Source organism: Anolis sagrei, chromosome 5 (assembly GCF_037176765.1).
Source record: "Anolis sagrei isolate rAnoSag1 chromosome 5, rAnoSag1.mat, whole genome shotgun sequence".
Lineage (NCBI taxonomy): Eukaryota > Metazoa > Chordata > Lepidosauria > Squamata > Dactyloidae > Anolis > Anolis sagrei.
The window spans coordinates 194711615-194730259 of record NC_090025.1 but is presented as its reverse complement, the minus strand read 5'-3'; the positions used below and the strand labels follow the sequence as shown (position 1 = coordinate 194730259).

Here is an 18645-nt window from a genome sequence, read left to right as displayed (position 1 = left end):
CCTTCTCAGTGATGGCCCCTCGGCCATCCTAGGGATATAAGATTGGCCCCCTCCCTTCTGACATTCTGGAAAAAGGTTTCGCTAATGCAGCATAATCAGGTAAATATGAAATCACTGAATGACTTGATGTTGCAATTGGATAATGACTTTAGTAAGGAGACAGTCATGATAACGTTTTTATGGCTTTGTACGGCTTTTATACTATAACCTAAATGTTTTAATTATATTTTATAATTGTTTTTTTATAATTGTTGAGGCATCGAATTATTGCCGACTGTGAACTGCCTTGAGTCACCTCCGGGCTGAGAAAGGTGGTATACAAATGTGGTAAATAAATATATAAAATAAATAAAATTTACAGGGAACTGTGACCCTCACAAACAAAGGGTGCATCTACATTGCATCTACATTGCAGAATTAATACAGTTGGACATCACTTTAACTCCCAAGGATCCATGCCATGGAATCGGGGAAGTTGGGACACTATTTGGCCAGGGAGGGAAAAGACCTTGTAATGCTCATGATTCCATTGCATTGAGCCAGGTGTCAAACCCAACATTCATTCTACAGTGAAGATGCACCCTTTGATTTGATCATGCTATGGAAATGGAAAAAAGAATTGATTCAAAAGCCTCGCCGTTTGCAAGCTGCTGCCGCCTTTCTTCCAATGGAGTTCATGTGTTAATTGTTTGTTTAGCTGCTGCTATCCCACAATAGCAGAGAGGATAACAAAGCACGCCAACTTGCATCCACAGGAAACAGCCATCTCATATTGTGCAGATGCGAAATGACATGCAAATCATTAAAGCGGCAATTTGTAGGGAGGTTTGCGTACCCAAATTTCCCCCTGTGCTCCCAATGACGGGAGCCTGAGCTACGCAACCCCCTCCCTCCTGTTTCCTTCAATAGGAAAGGAATTCCTAGCCAGGGAGGTTAAGCCAAGCCTACTATGGAGCAGTAGAGGGGTGTTTGTTTATATAGAGCATCATTCATTTTACAAACCACCTGCAGGAGAGGCCTTTCATCTGCCATGCAAGGCTATACAGGTCAAAAAAGTGGACAAGGTGCTGGTGCTGTTGCTGTATCCTGGAGGGTCTCAGACTGGGTGCATTAGCCATGACTGGAGACCCCCAGAAAGACATCCCCAGTTCCCTTGAGTCACTCTTCCTACCACAGACACCATGTACCTGAACTCTACCCACTGCCCTCTTGTATCTTTCCCAGTTATATACAATTATAATAACCAGAAGTTCAACATACAATTAATATTCTAGTAGGCCCTCCACTTTCACAAGGCTAGGAGAGAGAGAAGACCCTCTGCACACACAGGAAAAAAAAAATTAACACCACCATCACCACCTTTCCAGGAATCTCTAGGTCTTCAGGCATGATTCTATAGTCAACTTCTGATGGATGTTGACCAATGTGTGTGCAGAGGCTCCTTCTTTGGAGGCTTTTAAACAGAGGCTGGATGGCCATCTGTCAGGGGTGATTTGAATGCAACATTCCTGCTTCTTGGCAGGGGGTTGGACTGGATGGCCCATGAGGTCTCTTCCAACTCTAAAATTCTATGTTTCTAATGGAGGGCAAAGAAATTCCTGGATTAGTGTTTCTCAGGACCCCAGAAGGGGGTTGCGAGGGGGTGTCAGAGGGATCGCCAAAGACCATCGGAAAATGCAGTATTTTCTGTTGGTAATGTGTGTTCTGTGTGGGAAGTTCAACCCAATTCTATTATTGGTGCCATGTTTGATCCAGATCCATCATTGTTTGAGTCCACAGTGCTCTCTGGATGTAGTTGAATTCCTAAACTCAGGGTTAATGCCCACCAAACCCTCCCAATATTTTCTGCTGGTCATGGGAGTTCTAGGTGCCAAGTTTGACTCAATTCCATCATTGGTGGAGTTCAGAATGCTCTTTCAGCAACTACAACTCCCAAATGACAAAATCACCCCCCTCCCCTCCACAAACCCACCAGTATTCAAATTTGGACATATTGGGTATTTGTGCCAAATTTGGTCCAGTGAATGAAAATACATCCCACACACCAGATATTTACATTATGATTCATAACAGTAGCAAAATTACAGTTTTGAAGTAGCAACGGAAGTAATTTTATGGTTGGGGGTCATCGCAACATGAGGAACTGAGTTAAGGGGTTGTGGCACTAGCAAGGTAAACAACCACTGTCCTAGATCCAAGTCCATAAACGTTAAATCTGCATTATGTGGGAGGCCAATTATATTTTGTTACTGCAACTCTGAATTATGGTAGACTGAATGAATAATAGAGTTGGAAGAGACCACATGAGCCATCTAGTCCAGGCAGGAAAAGTACAATCAAAACACTGCCAACAGATGGCCATCCAGCCTCTGTTTAAAAAGCTTCCAAGGAAGGAGCTTCCACCACTTTTCCCTAGGTTTCTTCAGAAAAGGTTTGCTATTGCTTTCCTCTTGAGTCTGAGGGAGTGGGACATCTCTAAATGATCCAGAGGTTCTCCATAGCTGAGCACGGATTCGAACCCTGCTCTTCCGAAGTCTGCATACAACACCGTTCCCTTATTCTAAGGAACTCTAGTAACTCTCCTTATTTCTACATAAACCCAACTGAGCCTGAGAAAGCATCCTTATATCTTCCTTGATGACTGACTCCAAACAATTCCTGACACCCTGCTATCGCTCATTCATATTCCTTTGCATCTCAGTCAACAGATAAAAGTGGGACAATAACAACAACAGCACTTCCTATGAATAACTCTCAGGCTCATTTTGAGTTTCACATGCACTCCCTCCAAGGAGAACATTTTTTTGGCATCTCCTGTCTGATGAAATCGAGACCAAGGGGAACTTTTAAAAAAGCATTTAATCGTGCAATTAGACTATTAAGAGGATGTATGCTGCATGAACAAAAGGACAGTGGCACAAAGCCCTGGGACTGGAGACCTGCGTAAAGGCGCTGCTGGAATTATTCCACCGACACCGAGCAAGACTCAGCAAGACATTGCAGCAGCAACGGAGGAGAATGTGCCTGTTTGGCTGAGGGTTGCATCAGAGTCTCCCTGGAGGGAGGATCCCTCGGCGGAAACGGAACACGCTCTCGGCTTTTGCTTAACTTTGTTCTTCTAAGCTCAGAGGTAGCTTGTTTATTTCCAAGCAATTTGTGAGCACCAATCATTGCAAAAACTTAGAGGATCAGGTCAAGAAATTATGGCACCTTCAATTGACTTCATCTCAGCTTATTACTCAAGCCAAGCAAGGCCTGGCCTGTCACATACTTGGGCGTTGACAATAGCACAATACCGGGGATCTCTGGGAAGGGCAAGAAAAGGATTCTCTGGTGCTGTAATTCTCGAGCAGCATCAAGAGCTATTATTCTCAAGTGAGAAAAACAGATTTTGCCAGCACTTGAGCTGGAACAGATAACAGAGCAAGCACGGGCAAACTTCGACCCCTCCAGGTGTTTTGGACTTCCACAATTCCTAACAGCCTACCAGCTGTTAGGAATTGTGGGAGTTGAAGTCCAAAACACCCGGAGGGGTCGAAGTTTGACCATGCCTCCTCTAGGCCCACAGTTGGTCTTGTGCATTTGTATAGAATCGTTATCCATTTCGGTTTGTTTCATTTGTATGGCCTTGTTTTAGTTTTCGAGCACTGCTCCCGAAAATGGGAGGCCTTTCAGAATGAGCTGTTTTGTTCTTTCGTCTGAATGAATAAAATTTTCTGAACCATTGACCTACATGGGCGACCCTCCAGGCTCCCCCTCCCCTCAGTTTTAGGACTTGAGGGGTGAAAATCACCACTCATCAAGGGCACATCGATCAGTCTTAGTCCATCAAGTTTTCTAACAACGTTCCCTATTTCCCTTCCTCTCGATCTGCAGAGGAACCCTGAGGTGAATGGACGGTATGAAACGGATAAGCTGTTCTAAGTCCCCCTTCGCGGGTTGAGAAGGACGAGATAGAAATGCGAGAAATAAATAAATAAATATCCAAATGACACAAATGGAACAAATACTGTGCCCACCTCTAGTACACAACTAGTCATTTGCAATTAACAAAGAAAATCTCTGGTAATACATGAAAGGAAAGACTCTGCACTGTTGCCCAAATCCAGCAGAGAATGATAGTTTGGAAAAGTCTCAAGACTGTAAGGCAACTTCTTGCATCATCGGCTCTTACCGTAACAACCGCGTCTGCTGCCTCTTGCGGATGGAAGGGTTGGACTCGAAGACGTGAGGACGTTTCCTTTTTTTACCCGTTGCCACTGCTGCAGCTGCCGCCATCCCCACTGGGCCTAAGGACAAAAGGGGGTGTTGAATATTCTCACATCAACAGGGAAAGATGAAGACAACTTTCTTCAACCTGGAGTTCTTGAGCTGTGCTAGAACTCCCATTATCCTGTTAGTGACATACATTGGGATAAATTAATCTAATTTCAAACACACAAAGAGTTCTTTCTCCCACCCTGGGCATTGCAAAGATAGATAGATAAATAGATAGATAGACAGATAGATACATCACTTGTCTCATTTCCAACAGACCTCTGAACAAACCTCTGAGGATGCTTGCCATAGTTGCAGGTGAAACGTCAGGAAAGAATGCAACTGGAACATGGCATTACAGCCTGGAAAACTTGCAGCAACCCAATTAATCTAATGCTTGGTCATTGGCATTCTCTTCCTTTCTCCCCAGAAACAAGATATCTCCTCCAACATACCTACTAAGAAAAGTTAAAGCTGTCCCAATAGCCATTTGATGCCTTACAAAAGATGAAAATCATAAAAATATCTGGTTTAGATGTATTGTCCAAGGCTTTCATGGCCAGAATCACTGGGTTGTTGTAGGATTTTTGGACTATATGGCAATGTTCTAGAGGCATTCTCTCCTGACGTTTCGCCTGCATCTATGGCAAGCATCCTCATAGGTAGTGAGGTCTGTTGGAACTAGGAAAATTGGGTTTATATACCTGTGGAATGACCAGGGTGGGACAAAGAACATTCACACTTAGCTCCAGCAGACAAGAGTTCTTTGTCCCACCCTGGTCATTCCACGTTGCTTAAATTACATTGCATGTTGCTTAAATTACATTGACTGACCTTCTGCGCAGGGTTCCATACTTTGCACTTTAACAACACAACCGTTCAATGCTAAGGCTTCCCGCCAAAATGGAACTGTAGAGGAGAGTCTACTGAACAAGCCAGTACCTGCCGCATACCAGTACTGCCACATGTCGAGGAGTTACGAAGGTGGAGGCATTACTTTTCACTTTAACAACACAACCGTTCAATGCTAAGGCTTCCTGCCAAAATTGAACTGTAGAGGAGAGTCTACTGAACAAGCCAGTACCTGCCGCATACCAGTACTGCCATTTGTTGAGGGAATTACGAAGGTGGAGGCATTACTTTTCATTCAATCCTCATAGAAGGCAGGAGGAAAAGAGGAAATCAATATTACGTTTGGATCGACTCTATCAAGGAAGGCAGGTTCCCTAAGTTTGCCAAAGCTTGAACAGACCTGTCGTGTAAAGACAGACTTGGAGGTCTCTCATTCAAGGGCTGCCATAAATTAAAGTTAACTTGAGGCTCGTCAACAACAACAGCAACACTGTGGTGTGGAGAACCACTATGCTGCCCAAGAGTGATGCTGTTTGGGAACAAATTCAGAGTAGGTGCATTTATTGTACAGATTCTTGAGGGTAATCAGCTTCCATACGCTTCACTTTTTCCTGTTGCATTCATTTGGATAGCCACCTTTCAAAGGAAATCATGAGCAACTGCAAAGAAGTATTCTCAGTTTAGAGCAGGCATGGGCAAACTTGGGCCCTCCAGGTATTTTGGACTTCAACTCCCACAATTCCTAACAACCTACCAGCTGTTAGGAATTGTGGGAGTTGAAGTCCAAAACACCTGGAGGGATGAAGTTGGCCCACACCTGGTTTAGAGACATCAGATAGGTAAGACAGGGAAAGAAACCTATTGCCATGCTGCCCTCTGCTGGCCACTGTTTTTCACTAAACATTTCTGGTTTGAAGAAGTGGCGAGAAAGGCTGAGGTTCAAAAGATAATCTGGGTTGTTGTAGGTTTTTCAGGCTGTATGGCCATGTTCTAGAAGCATTCTCTCCTGATGTTTCGCCTGCATCTATGGCAGGCATCCTCTGAGGATGTCTGCCATAGATGCAGGTGAAACGTCAGGAGAGAATGCCTCTAGAACAGTGGTTCTCAACCTGGGATCCTCATATGTTTTTGGCCTTCAACTCCCAGAAATCCTAACAGTTGGTAAACTGGCTGGGATTTCTGGGAGTTGTAGGCCAAAACACCTGGGGACCTACAGGTTGAGAACCACTGATCTAGAAGATGGCCATACAGCCCAAAAAATCTACAACAACCCAGTGATTCCAGCCATGAAAGCCTTCGACAAAAGATAATCTGCTTTTCAGGCCTATCATTCCATGGTAGTATGAACAGCCAGGCTGTGTCTCACCTAAGTAAGCCTGCTTCGGCTCATGTTTTGCAATGACCGAGATGCTATGGAGCAAGCGTACCTGCGGCGGCCAGGTGAGCAGTCACCTCATCAGTGGCTGTGGAGTTCAGGATGTCGGAGTCGTCGTAAGAGGTGTCCTCGGGGGAAGAGGGGGAGTCTTCGTCGGCGCTGAGCATGCTGTGCTCGGTGTAGGTGGCCACGTGGACCTGCTGGACCTGCTGGGCCACCGCATGGGCCTCGATGGTGGCCATGTGCTCCGTCTGGGTCACCGTGTGCTCCTCCATGAAGCGCTCCTGCTGCAGGAAAGATCGCATGGGGAGAGGGGAAGAATCAGAGGAAAGGACGTTATACACAACAGAAATACTGTAAATAAATAATAAATAAATACGATATTGGTGTCATCCGGATCCACAACAATGGCAAATGCAAGATACTCCACTTTGGCAGGAAAAACGAAATGCAAAGATACAGAATGGGGGACAATGCCTGGCTCGAGAGCAGTACGTGAGAAAAAGATCTTGGAGTCCTCGTGGACAACAATGTGATGTGGCGACAATGTGATGTGGCGGCAAAAAAAAACAAAAAACAATGGGATTTTGGCCTGCATCAATAGGAGCCTAGTGTCTAGATCTAGGGAAGTAATGCTCCCCATGCTCTATTCTGCCTTGGTTAGACCACACCTGGAATATTGTGTCCAATTCTGGGCTCCACAGTTGAAGAGAGATATTGACAAGCTGGAATGTGTCCAGAGGAGGGCGACTCAAATGATCAAGGGTCTGGAGAACAAGCCCTATGAGGAGCGGCTTAAGGAGCTGGGCATGTTTAGCCTGAAGAAGAGAAGGTTGAGAGGAGATATGATAGCCATGTATAAATATGTGAGAGGAAGCCACAGGGAGGAGGGAGCAAGCTTGTTTTCTGCTTCCTTGGAGACTAGGACGCAAAGGAACAATGGCTTCAAACTACAAGAAAGGAGAATGGGGTTGGACTGGATGGCCCATGAGGTCTCTTCCAACTCTTTGATTCTATGATTCTAATGGGAGCAGCCCACTATGTGCTTATTTATTTATTTGCGACATTTATATCCTGCCCTTCTCACCCCGAAGGGCACTTAGGGCGGCTTACATAATACGCATTATTCCATGCCCAAACAACAATAATATTATAATAAAACTTTATTTATACCCCGCCACCATCTCCCCAAGGGGACTCGGGGCGGCTTACATGAGGTCACGCCCATCAATACAATATAACACAAAAACACAACAGAAAATAAAAAAATTAAATAACCTAAAAAACAAAACCAATGTATATAAGCGACACAACAATATAAAATCAAAACATTACGACATTAAAAAAAATCATCATGGGCAGGGCCAAATTTAAGGATTAAAATTTAAAAACACTGGGAGATAGGGCAATGTAAAATATCAGGGAGGGGCTCTGGGGGATGAGGTAGGATTTAATTGCACAACAAGAAAATAAAGTGCTTCTGAGGGCATTTTATGCAGAGTTTGGTCAGAGACAATAATTAAACAATAATTAAACAACAATGATTAAAAGCAATTAAACAACCATTTAAACAACATGTGTAAACATTACATGACTATTGTGCATAGATCCAAAGCCAGATAGACAAATATGTCCCTTCAACCAAGCATTGGAAAATTCAACATACAAATTTGAACCCTGGAGTCTCCCTGATTTACTTCAATATAATGCTCACCCCTTTTAAAAGCTAAATTACCTTACCAAAATTAGGGTGCACATTAGATCTGCATCATAGTTATCTTAGTGCTGAGCCCAACCAAGCCAAAGGAGCACCTGGAACTTTTAACTGAGGGGCATCGTGTCTAATTTAATGGCCATGGCTCAATGCTATGCGATCCAGGGATTTGTGCTTTGGTGAGGTATCTTCAGCATAAAAGGCTTGAGGCTTTGCAAAACTACAGCTCCCATGACTTCATACCATTGAGCTGGGGCAATTCAAGTGGATTCATTCTGCAGCATAGACGCACCCCAAAGTTTCCTTTTCCGTTGCTAAAGGCTTTGGTACGAAGGTTTGTCTATTTTCCTGTCTCTCTCCGAGTTCTCCCTTACAATTCGTTCTGCCCCCTTATCTCACCCGGAGTTTTTAAATCATTTTATGTACATGCAGCATGCTCTCTGTCATTATGTTTGGTTTCTATGTTCTGTGCATATTATTTTATATGTTTTGATGTTTTATACTTTAATGTTATGTTGTTTATTTCACTTAAATTTGTATTTTTATACTGTAATTTGTTGTTCGGGCTTGGCCCCATGTAAACCGCTCCGAGTCTCCGCTGGGAAGATGGTGGCGGGGTATAAATAAAGATGATGATGATGGTGCTGATTATTATTGATGTTCTAACACTTTTGTTTTTTAAAGAAGGAAGGAATTCTAAGCAGGCAGCAGCAACGGCCAAAGTACAGAGAGCTCTTCTGGTCACTTTTTGTGCATTACATTCAGCAGCAAATGTTTTGAGTTTGTTTTGTTTGGAGGGGGGAATTTGAAAATTGAGGTGCGCATTAGAGTCGATGGCACATTAGACTTCAGGAAATAAAGTACTATGATACAGACACTTAAACCTACATTATTACTGGACTGGTGAAGCTGAAAATTAAGACAGCAAAGAATGAGAAATCCCCTCCCCATATGTTTTGCTTTTCTCAATAGAACAGTGCTTCTCAACCTGTGGATCCCCAGATATTTTGGACTTCCACTTCTAGAAATCCTAACAGCTGGTAAACTGGTTGAGATTTCTGGGAGTTGTAGGCCAAAACACTTGAGAGACCCACTGGTTGAGAACCACTGCAATGGAATGTGTTCGGAGGTTTGGAAGCAGCTATGTCTGTTTAGCTTTGGGAAGAAAAGGCTGAGAGAAGGGGACTGGAGAGCCATGTTTAACACCTGGAAAGGATCCTACTCTGTTTTTATTGTACTGTTTTAACAGTTTTTTATTTCCTTTTATGACTAAATAGCAACAGTAAGAACAGCCCATGGAACAACAGACTGGTTCAAAATTGGGAAAGGCGTGCAGCAGGGTTGTATACTCTCACCCAACCTATTCAACTTGTATGCAGAACACATCATGCAGAGGAAGCACTGGAAAAATCCAGATTCAATGTTTATTGCAACCACTCAGTGACAATAGCCAGACTGACTTGCAGGCCCTTAGGACTCGCTGGTCACTTGGACATTTCCTAATCATCATAAGCCACTCAAGAATGCATTGTTTCCTCTCATCCTGCCTCCCTCTCTCCTGATTCGTCAGGACTCCTAGGCAGCAGAAGCCCAGCGATTGGCCCAGGCACTCAGCGATTGGCCCAGGCGCTTGAATTCAATATTCCTGCTTCTGGCAGGTGGTTGGACTGAATGGCCCATGAGGTCTCTTCCAACTCTTTGATTCTAGGAGAAGGCCAAGCCTCCTCCCAGCTGAAGAGCGCCAGCCAATCATCGTAGAGCCAGCAAGGGGGCGGGGAATGGGAGATTCAAACCTGGCAACTCTGTTTTATGTATAAAAAGGCCTTTATTTTTGTACACTGTATGCTTAGCTTGGCGAAATATTGCTGCTTTGCATCCTTTTCAGCTGAATCGCAATAAAATCATCTCAGTGGCGCTTCCTTCAACTTTGGTGAGATTTCTTTTGGGAACTTAGGAAAAAACTTAGGAAAAATTGGGCTTCTCTTTTCTCACCATTGTAGCGAGCTTTCTTTGGTGGGTCCGCAGGGTCTCTCCTTCAGGACCCAGACCCTTTTAAATTCCACCTCAATTTCAAGATCAGGGCATTGTTTCCTTTATTCAGGGAAGGCACACTGGAACAGTCACATTCTCAAGCTCCTCCTAAAGACTGCCAATGTGGGGGCTTGTCCGATATCCTTGGGGAGTGAGTTCCAGAGTCGGGGGGGCCACCATAGAGAAGGCCCTCTCCCTGGTCGCCACCAGTCTTGCCTGTGAAGGGGGCAGGAGCAAGAGCAGGGCCTCTCCAGATGATTGAAGAGATCACGTGGATTTGTAAACAGAAATGCGGTCATCTAATTGTGCCCCCACTGTAAGCCGCCCTGAGTCCCCCCCCCCCCCCGGGGTGAGAAGGGCGGGGTATAAGTAAATGAAATAAATTAGTAAACAGAAATGCGGTCACGCAGGTAGGCGGGTCCCAAACCGTTCAGGGCTTTGTAGGTGAGAACTGCACCTTGAATTGGGATCAGAAAATGAACGGCAGCCAATGGGGTTCCTTAAACCGGGGGGGGGGGGGGTGTTGACCGCTCCAAACGTTTCTCGTCTTTTCTTCGCTGTTTGCCTCCGAAAGAGAAGGGGAAGGGGAAGAAAGGGCAGGGAGGCGGCTTTTGGAGAACCTCCTCCTTCCCGGCCTGTCCACCCCACTCTGGCCCACCATGCGGCCCCCAAGTTAGAAAGTTTGCCCATGCCTGCTTTATACCTATGTTATGGGTTTAGATGCAGAACGCCTTAAGACACAAAGGGTGCCCTAAGACTCCAAGCCACATTCAGGAAATGGGCTAGATTGCAATTAATTTGTTATGAAAATATACAGAAGTAGAAGAGAGAAATAAAAGTTATTTTGAGGGCAACAGACTGTTTTGTTGTGTGCAGATTGCAGGAAAAGAGTCTGCTGGAATGTTAGGAAGAGCTTAATGGGAGTAAGACCAGCTGTTCAACAATGGAATTATGTGGCTGCCTGGGAATCTGATGATCTCCTTTTCTGGGGATTTTGAAGCAGAGATTGGATGGCCATCTATGGGGAGAGCCTGAATTGTGCAAGTAAAGCACAATTTTATTACTGGAATGTGTTCACTCTGACCATCATTGGGCTAAATATTCACACAGAGAAATATACAAATTGGATCCAACTTGTAGACAAGCCTTCAAAAACTCTGCTCTCCCGTAAGTCATCACCATCATCATTTAATTACTTATTAATCGCCCTCCATCCAAGATGCGCTAGGCAATTTACAAGCTAAAATTGTCAATTTGCAGATTTGAAAGCAGAAGAAGTTGAGGAAATGCGACAGAATCCACAGAGGCATAGGCCAAATAAAATACTTTTTGTTGTTTCAGTTTGTCAAGCTTTTGAAAACAGCACTTTGGGTTGTAGAGCACAGGGGAAGGTGGTGAATTCGCAACCAACACAAAATAAATAGCAAGTGGAAATGCCCATGATACCAAATCTGCCCACTATTTGAGTAAACACTTCAAAGAGATCCAAACAAACTGTTGCAATACTTTATTTTGGGACAATAGCTTTTTTCCTATCATACTTCCTTTATTTGCAGTACTTTATTCATAGTACATTATTTATTTGTGGTGCTTTATTTATTTATAGTAATTGGTTTATCTTTCACCCAGTAGTTTATTTTTGTCCAATAGTTTCTTTATAAACTAATTTTTTTCAACAGACATAAGGCATGCTTCTATTTTAAACTGAATGCTAACTGGCCCGAACAGGTTAGTTAACCTGTTCACTAGTTATTCACCAGTGGGGCCATATGTGCACTGAATGAAACCCGGAGCCCTTACTAGGCCCAGCAAGAATGAACCAGCTTCTCTTCTGTGAATACTGAATGCAAACGGCTTCTACACAATACCTTGAATGGCAGGTCTGGCATTTTAAAGGCACACATTCTACTAATAGCTTGTTTTAAAGGCAAGAGATTCTTGAAGGAAAAAGGGCCAGAGCTGCTGCTGCAAAGGAGAACGGAATACAAAGTAGTCCTTTGTTTGATAGGAAAAAGGTATGGAGGGAAATAGGAGGAAAATCATGACTGACTTGGTTTATTGCACCTTCATTAGTTGCATGTATGCTTTTCTTTAGGGGTTCGCCATATGGTTCAAGTATGAAGCAAATGGATGGATTCTACATAATGCAAATTGTGGATTTGGCATCCTCACATAATTCCCCAGCCAGCCTCTAATGTCAATGCTGATGCCACAGTGGGAACGGAGAGTGCTTTGTGGGAGAATGACACTCTGGGTGCACCCACACTGTAGATTTAATGCGGTCCGACGCCACTTTAACTGCCATGGCTCAATGCTATGGAATCCTGAGAGCTGTAGTTTGGTGAGCCATCAGTATTTTGACAGAGCAGGAGAAAGATCTTATAAAACTGTAACTCCCAGGATACCAAAGCCTTGAGGAAAGGAAAGTGGTGCCGCTGTGTTTATTCTAGAGTGCAGATGCACCTTCTGACTCTGGAGAGTGCACGACAAGAACAAGATGTGGATGGTTGTCAGGTTTATTGTCGAAGCCATTCATGGCTGGAATCACTCGGTTCTTGTGGGTTTTTTCGGGCTATAGGGCCATGTTCTAGAGGCATTTCTCCTGACGTTTCGCCTGCATCTATGGCAAGCATCCTCAGAGGTAGTGAGGTCTGTTGGAACTGGGAAGGGGTTTATATATCTGTGGAATGACCAGGGTGAGACAAAGGACTTTTGTCAGTTGGGCTAGGTGTGAATATTTCCACTGACCACCTTGATTAGCATACAATGGGCTGACTTTGCTCCAGATATATAAACCCTTTTTCCCAGTTCCAACAGACCTCACCTCTGAGCATGCTTGCCATAGATGCAGGCGAAACGTCAGGAGAAATGCCTCTAGAACATGGCCATATAGTCCGAAAAAACCCACAAGAACCTGGTTGTCAGGTTGTTTGCAGGGAAATGTCTATTGAAGTACAACACAAGCTATAACCACAAGGAGACAGGAATAAGAGACAGTAGATTCCAGTAAGCTGTATTGTATTGGCCAAGAGGAGGAGGAGGAGAAGGAAAACATTAAGAAATCACTCCTATTTTCTGCAACAGGACCACACAGCACTTTCAGTATCAGGAACAAACAATTGTTTTCCGTTATAGCCAGCATTTTCCTGCAAGGAGTAAATGGCAGCGCATACCGTTCTCCTTCCCATTTGGGACAGGCTCAGAGATCTTCTCAAGCGTGTGACTTTGAGCCCAGGTCCCCGAGTTCTAATCTATTACCCCATATAGTCTTCTGATTTTTTTACACACCTCTTCACTCCTGTTTTTCTCCACGCAAGCAAATAACAGGCAATAAGAATGAGAAGTCTTTTTCTCTCACCAAAACCCTTATTTAATGCAGTATTAGGAGGCTTATCTCTGCCAAACAGAATAGTTGTTCCTCTTTCCACATATTATTATTATTATTATTAAACTTTATTTGTACCCCGCTAGCATCTCCCGAAGGATTCGATGCGGCTTACACAGGCCGAGGCATCAACACACAACAGTACAATCTAAGCAAATCAAACAACTAAAAACAGAATAAAGCAAAATAAACAACAGGCACAATACACTAAAACACAACAAAACTGGGCCGGGCCAGAGAGTGGGTACAAAGATTAAAAGTGCTGATGTGACAGGAGGTGTATATGGGGCTTCTAGGGCAAGTGCAATGTGCGATGTGCAGCAACCATTGGTTCTGATAAAGTGCGACTGGGACTTGATATTGGAGATTTCCTAATCTGGGAAGGCGCATCGGAAAAGCCAGGTCTTCAAGTTCTTTCTGAAGACAGCCAATGAAGGGGCCTGTCTAAGGTCTTTGGGGAGGGTGTTCCAGAGTTGGGGGGCCACCACGGAAAAGGCCCTGTCCCTCGTCCCCGTCAAGCGCGCTTGCGACACCAGTGGGTTCACGAGCAGGGCCTCTCCATATGACCGAAGTGAACGTGTGGGTTCGTAGATGGAAATGCGGTCACATAAAGATGACCCAAATGTGTAATAATGGCGGCTAGGGTGTCCCCAGCTTTGAACTATAACTCCCTTCATTCCTCATCTTGTATCACCCTTCATAATGGGGGAAGCTAAAGAGAGGTGGAAAACCAACATCTGGATAGCCAAAAGTTCCCTAGGTTCCACTGTAGGCAGCTATTATTATTATTATTATTATTATTAATAATAATAATAATTTACTTCATTTATATACCGCTTTTCTCAGTCTTTGGGCGACTCAAAGCAGTTAACAATAGCAAATCTGAAGTACTAACTTGTCCTAGAACAGTTCTAGGATCTGAATCCATTTCTTTTCAGCAATTCCTACTCTTTAATACAGGAGTGGGAAACCGATGATCCTTAAGATATAAATGGGTTCCAATTCCCAACAGTTTCAAATAGGAAGTTGGCTTGTACCGACTCAGATGATTCTCTATGACATAGGTCCTCAAACTAAGGCCCGGGGGTCGGATACGGCCCTTTAAGGCCATTTACCTGGCCCTCGCTCAGGGTCAACCTACATCGGAAACGACTTGAAAGCACAACACAACAAGCCTATCTCATCAGCCAAAAGCAGGCCCACACTTCCCACTGAAATATTAATAAGTTTATATTTGTTAAATTTGTTCTTCATTTTAATTATTGCATTTTAAAGTGTTTTTGCACTACAAATAAAATATGTGCAGTGTGCATAGGAATTCATTTTTTTCCAAATTATAATCTGGCCTTCCAATAGTTTGAGGAACTATGACCTGGCCCTCCGTTTAAAAAGTTTGAGGATCCCTGCTCTATGATTTCAGGCAGAATTTTTTTCTAGTTGTCCCTGAAAATCCCCAGTATTTATTATTTATTTATTTATTTCATTTGTATACCGCTCCCCTCAGCCCTTAGGCAACTCGAAGCGGTTCACAACAATTCAACAGTATACATAATACAGACAATAGGCCTTTAAAACAATAGCATCACAATCAATAAACATAGCATCAATACAAAATTACATCAGTATAGCAAATCCATCAGGTCTCATCACTAGAATCAGTATCCAATCTCGTTATCCATTATTCCGTGTTCCAATAATCAATCAGTCACACTGCTTAGCCAAATGCCTGTTCGAACATCCAGGTCTTCAATTTCCTCTGGAATACCAGCAAGGAGGGGGCCAATCTAATATCTGCAGGGAGAGCATTCCACAGCCGGGGGGCCACCGCTGAGAAGGCCCTATCTCTCGTCCCCGCCAGGCGCACTTGTGAGGCCGGCAGGACCGAGAGCAGGGCCTCCCCAGACGATCTTAACGTCCTAACTGGTTCATAGGAGATGCGTTCGGACAGGTAAGTCGGGCCAGAACCGTTTAGGGCTTTAAAGGCCAATGCCAGCACTTTGAATTGTGCTCGGTAGCAAATTGGCAGCCAGTGGAGCTGGCGCAACAGAGGAGTTGTATGCTCCCTGAGTGTCGCTCCTGTTAGCATCCTGGCTGCCGATCGTTGGACCATTTGAAGCTTCCGAGCAGTCTTCAGAGGCAACCCCACGTAGAGAGCGTTGCAGTAGTCTATACGGGATGTGACTAGAGCGTATTAGAGAGTATTATTTCCTGCTCATCTTCCATTCAAGTAAAAACCAAGAATGACCATTTAACTTCCAAAACTAGCCAACATTGGGGACATTCAAGATATTATGGTAGCCTCTTTGTGCCTCCTTTATGGAGAGAAAAAGCAGGATATAAATAAACATAATTATTTGCCATACTGTAAGTACATGTAGCATGGCAAATTCTCAGGGATAATGCAATGTGCAACATCTGGAGGTTCGGTTTTCCTCCCCATGTTGAAACTCTCCAGCACACTCTTCTCTCTACTGAAACTTCATTAAAATCAAGAGCAAATAATATTTGCTTGAAATTATGCATAGAGGTAGCTGACGCCAGTCATTTCCTTTTTTTTGAAAAATTATTTGGACGCTTACGAGGAAGAAGGGAAGTAAAGAATCGTTGACGAGTTGCTCCGTGACAGCACGGAGCTGGCGTGGAACCACAGAAGTGTGTGCAGCAAAGAGATAATTTCTTATGTATTAAAATGGCCTGCAACTTAAATTTGCTGTGTGGTGATTATGAATGGGGATGACGTACAGCTTCAGCCCACAAAAAAAAAAAAAAAAGCCTAGGAGAGGGAGTTGCAACAGCTCCACTAGCTGCTGGTCTTTTTCAAAGTGTGGGTTTTGACCTATAACACCTTACACTGCCTGGGTCCAGGTTCCCTGAAAGACCGTCTCTTGCTTTATGAACCCTTTAGAGCCATAAGATCCTCAAGAAAAACCTTTTTTTTCTGTCCCATTACCTCTGCAGTCCTTTTCTGTGGGAACTTGTGAGAGGCTTTTTCAGTGGCTGCTCCCAGACTTTGGGACTCTTATCAGAACAACACTATAAGGTAGTCCCTAGCTTACAAACATCTGACTTACAAACCACCCCGAGCTAAGAATGGGTTGGAGATAACAAGAAGTGAGAGAAATCTACCTCTCAGAAGGAAAATTCGCTCCTGAAAGAGTTATTATCATGGGGAAAATGGGTCTCCACTGAAGCTTTATTTCCAATCCTTGTTTCAACAACAATCCAAATTTTTCAAAATCCAATTATCACAGAGACAGAAAGTGCAGTGAAATCTCCTAAACAGGGGCAGAGACAGCAAATGAAATATCACAAGGGTGTTCGCCTTTCCCTATGCTATCCAATGCATATATATGTGTGTGTGTGTCTGTGTTACACTTAAAAATGTACCTGTTCTGACTTACATACACATTCAACTTACAAACAAATCTATAAAACCTCTCTTGTTTGTAACTTGGGGACTGCCTGTACTGTCAGGCTGTCAGAAACCAATGAAGATAGGCTCTTCATAGAGACCATGATGTAGTGCTCTGAATGCTGGACTACAATTCGGGAGACCACTGGGTGAGAGAATCCACTGAATGACCAGAAGCAAATCACACTCATCCACAGAGGAAGACAATGGAAAAACCCCTCTGAACAAATCTTGCCAAACACCACAAAATTGTCACAAATTCTAAGCGATTTAAAGACACAAAATAGCAATATGAATGTTTTATTCAATGATACATTGTTTAAACTGTCATACAAGTAACTTTTATATTTATCGTTTATATATTTACACTTTGATTTTCTTTGTATTGATTCTATTAAAGTATATCGTTTCAAACTATTGTTTTCAGCATGTTGCAAGCCCCCTTGAGATGTATTATTTGAAGAAAAGTGGGATACACATGAAGACAATTACAATGTAAGTAAACTCTGTGAGAATCACTTTCGAGTAAACATAGAAGCCTCCACAATCACGTCCATTGAAAAAATGCAGAGCAGATCTAAAGATGTTGAGAGACACCATGCACAAAAACCTTTCCACCAGCAAAGGCTTTGGAAGTACTGTATACTGCCAATTTTAACACAACAAAGGAATATAAGGAAACACTCACATTGTACACAACAAGCTCAGGTAGAAATTTTCCTTCTGGAAACATAAAAAATTATGTGTCCTAGACCACGAGAACATTGTCTAAAATAACTGCTGCTGCATACCAAGGGAACCCATTTCAAAACCAGTTTTACTGCCATTGTTTCCATCCAGGAAACACGGGTGCAGACTGAAAGGATTTTATTTTATTGGGGACCATCCTTCAAACTAATTCTACTGTGTCTACTTCTTTAGGGTTTTTTTTTTCCAAGGTGGCCCATGCCTAAGTTACCTCAAGATTAGACTACTGTAATACACTCTACATAGGGCTGCCCTTGAAGACGGTTCGGAAACTACAGCTGGTGCAAAGATCGGCAGCAAGATTGTTAAGTGGAGCAAGTTACAGAGAGCAGTCAACCCTCCTGTTTAAATAGCTCCACTGGCTGCCGATAGGTTTCCGGTCCCAATACAAGGTGCAGGTTATCACCTATAAAGCTCTAAACAGTTCAGGACCTGCCTATCTGCGCGACTGCTTTCTCCCTTATGAGCCCATGCAGTCCTTAAGGTCTTCCAGGGATGCCCTTCTCTCACTCCCGCCTCCGTTTCAGGCACGGTTTATGGGGGCAAGAGAGAGGGCATTCTTGGTGGTGGCCCCCTGTCTCTGGAACTCCCTCCCCAGCGGGATTAGGCTGGCACCCTCCCTAGCCACATTCCGTAAGGAATTAAAGATGTGGATGTTTCGTCGTGCTTTCGATTGACGACTCCTATGACAAATGGCCTGTATCATGACTTGAATTGTCATTCAATCTGATGTCCTATATTATATTAACTGATCCTGTAAATTTACTGTTTCCATGGTTTTTCCTATGCCGTTATACATTGTCATCTACCTTACTAAACCACTTTATCCTTTAACTAGTTCACGTAGTGGTTTTCATCCCCCCCCCTCCAAA

At 43.6% G+C, this 18645-nt stretch overlaps 1 protein-coding gene across 5 annotated transcripts in view; it reads right to left on the bottom strand.

The window, feature by feature from the left end:
- The window catches only part of NRF1 (nuclear respiratory factor 1), a 92173-nt gene that overhangs the window by 69222 nt on the left and 4306 nt on the right, over positions 1 to 18645 (bottom strand). For 4 of the 5 annotated variants that reach the window (XM_067469364.1, XM_067469366.1, XM_067469367.1 and 1 more), the window contains exons 2-3: positions 6537 to 6771; positions 4175 to 4289 (exon numbers count right to left, since the gene is read on the bottom strand). In XM_067469364.1, the coding sequence (XP_067325465.1) occupies positions 4175 to 4289; positions 6537 to 6759 (338 nt within the window). In that variant the 5' untranslated portion in view covers positions 6760 to 6771. The remainder of the gene's footprint in view (positions 1 to 4174; positions 4290 to 6536; positions 6772 to 18645) is intronic. The other variant, XM_067469365.1, reaches the window with a different exon arrangement.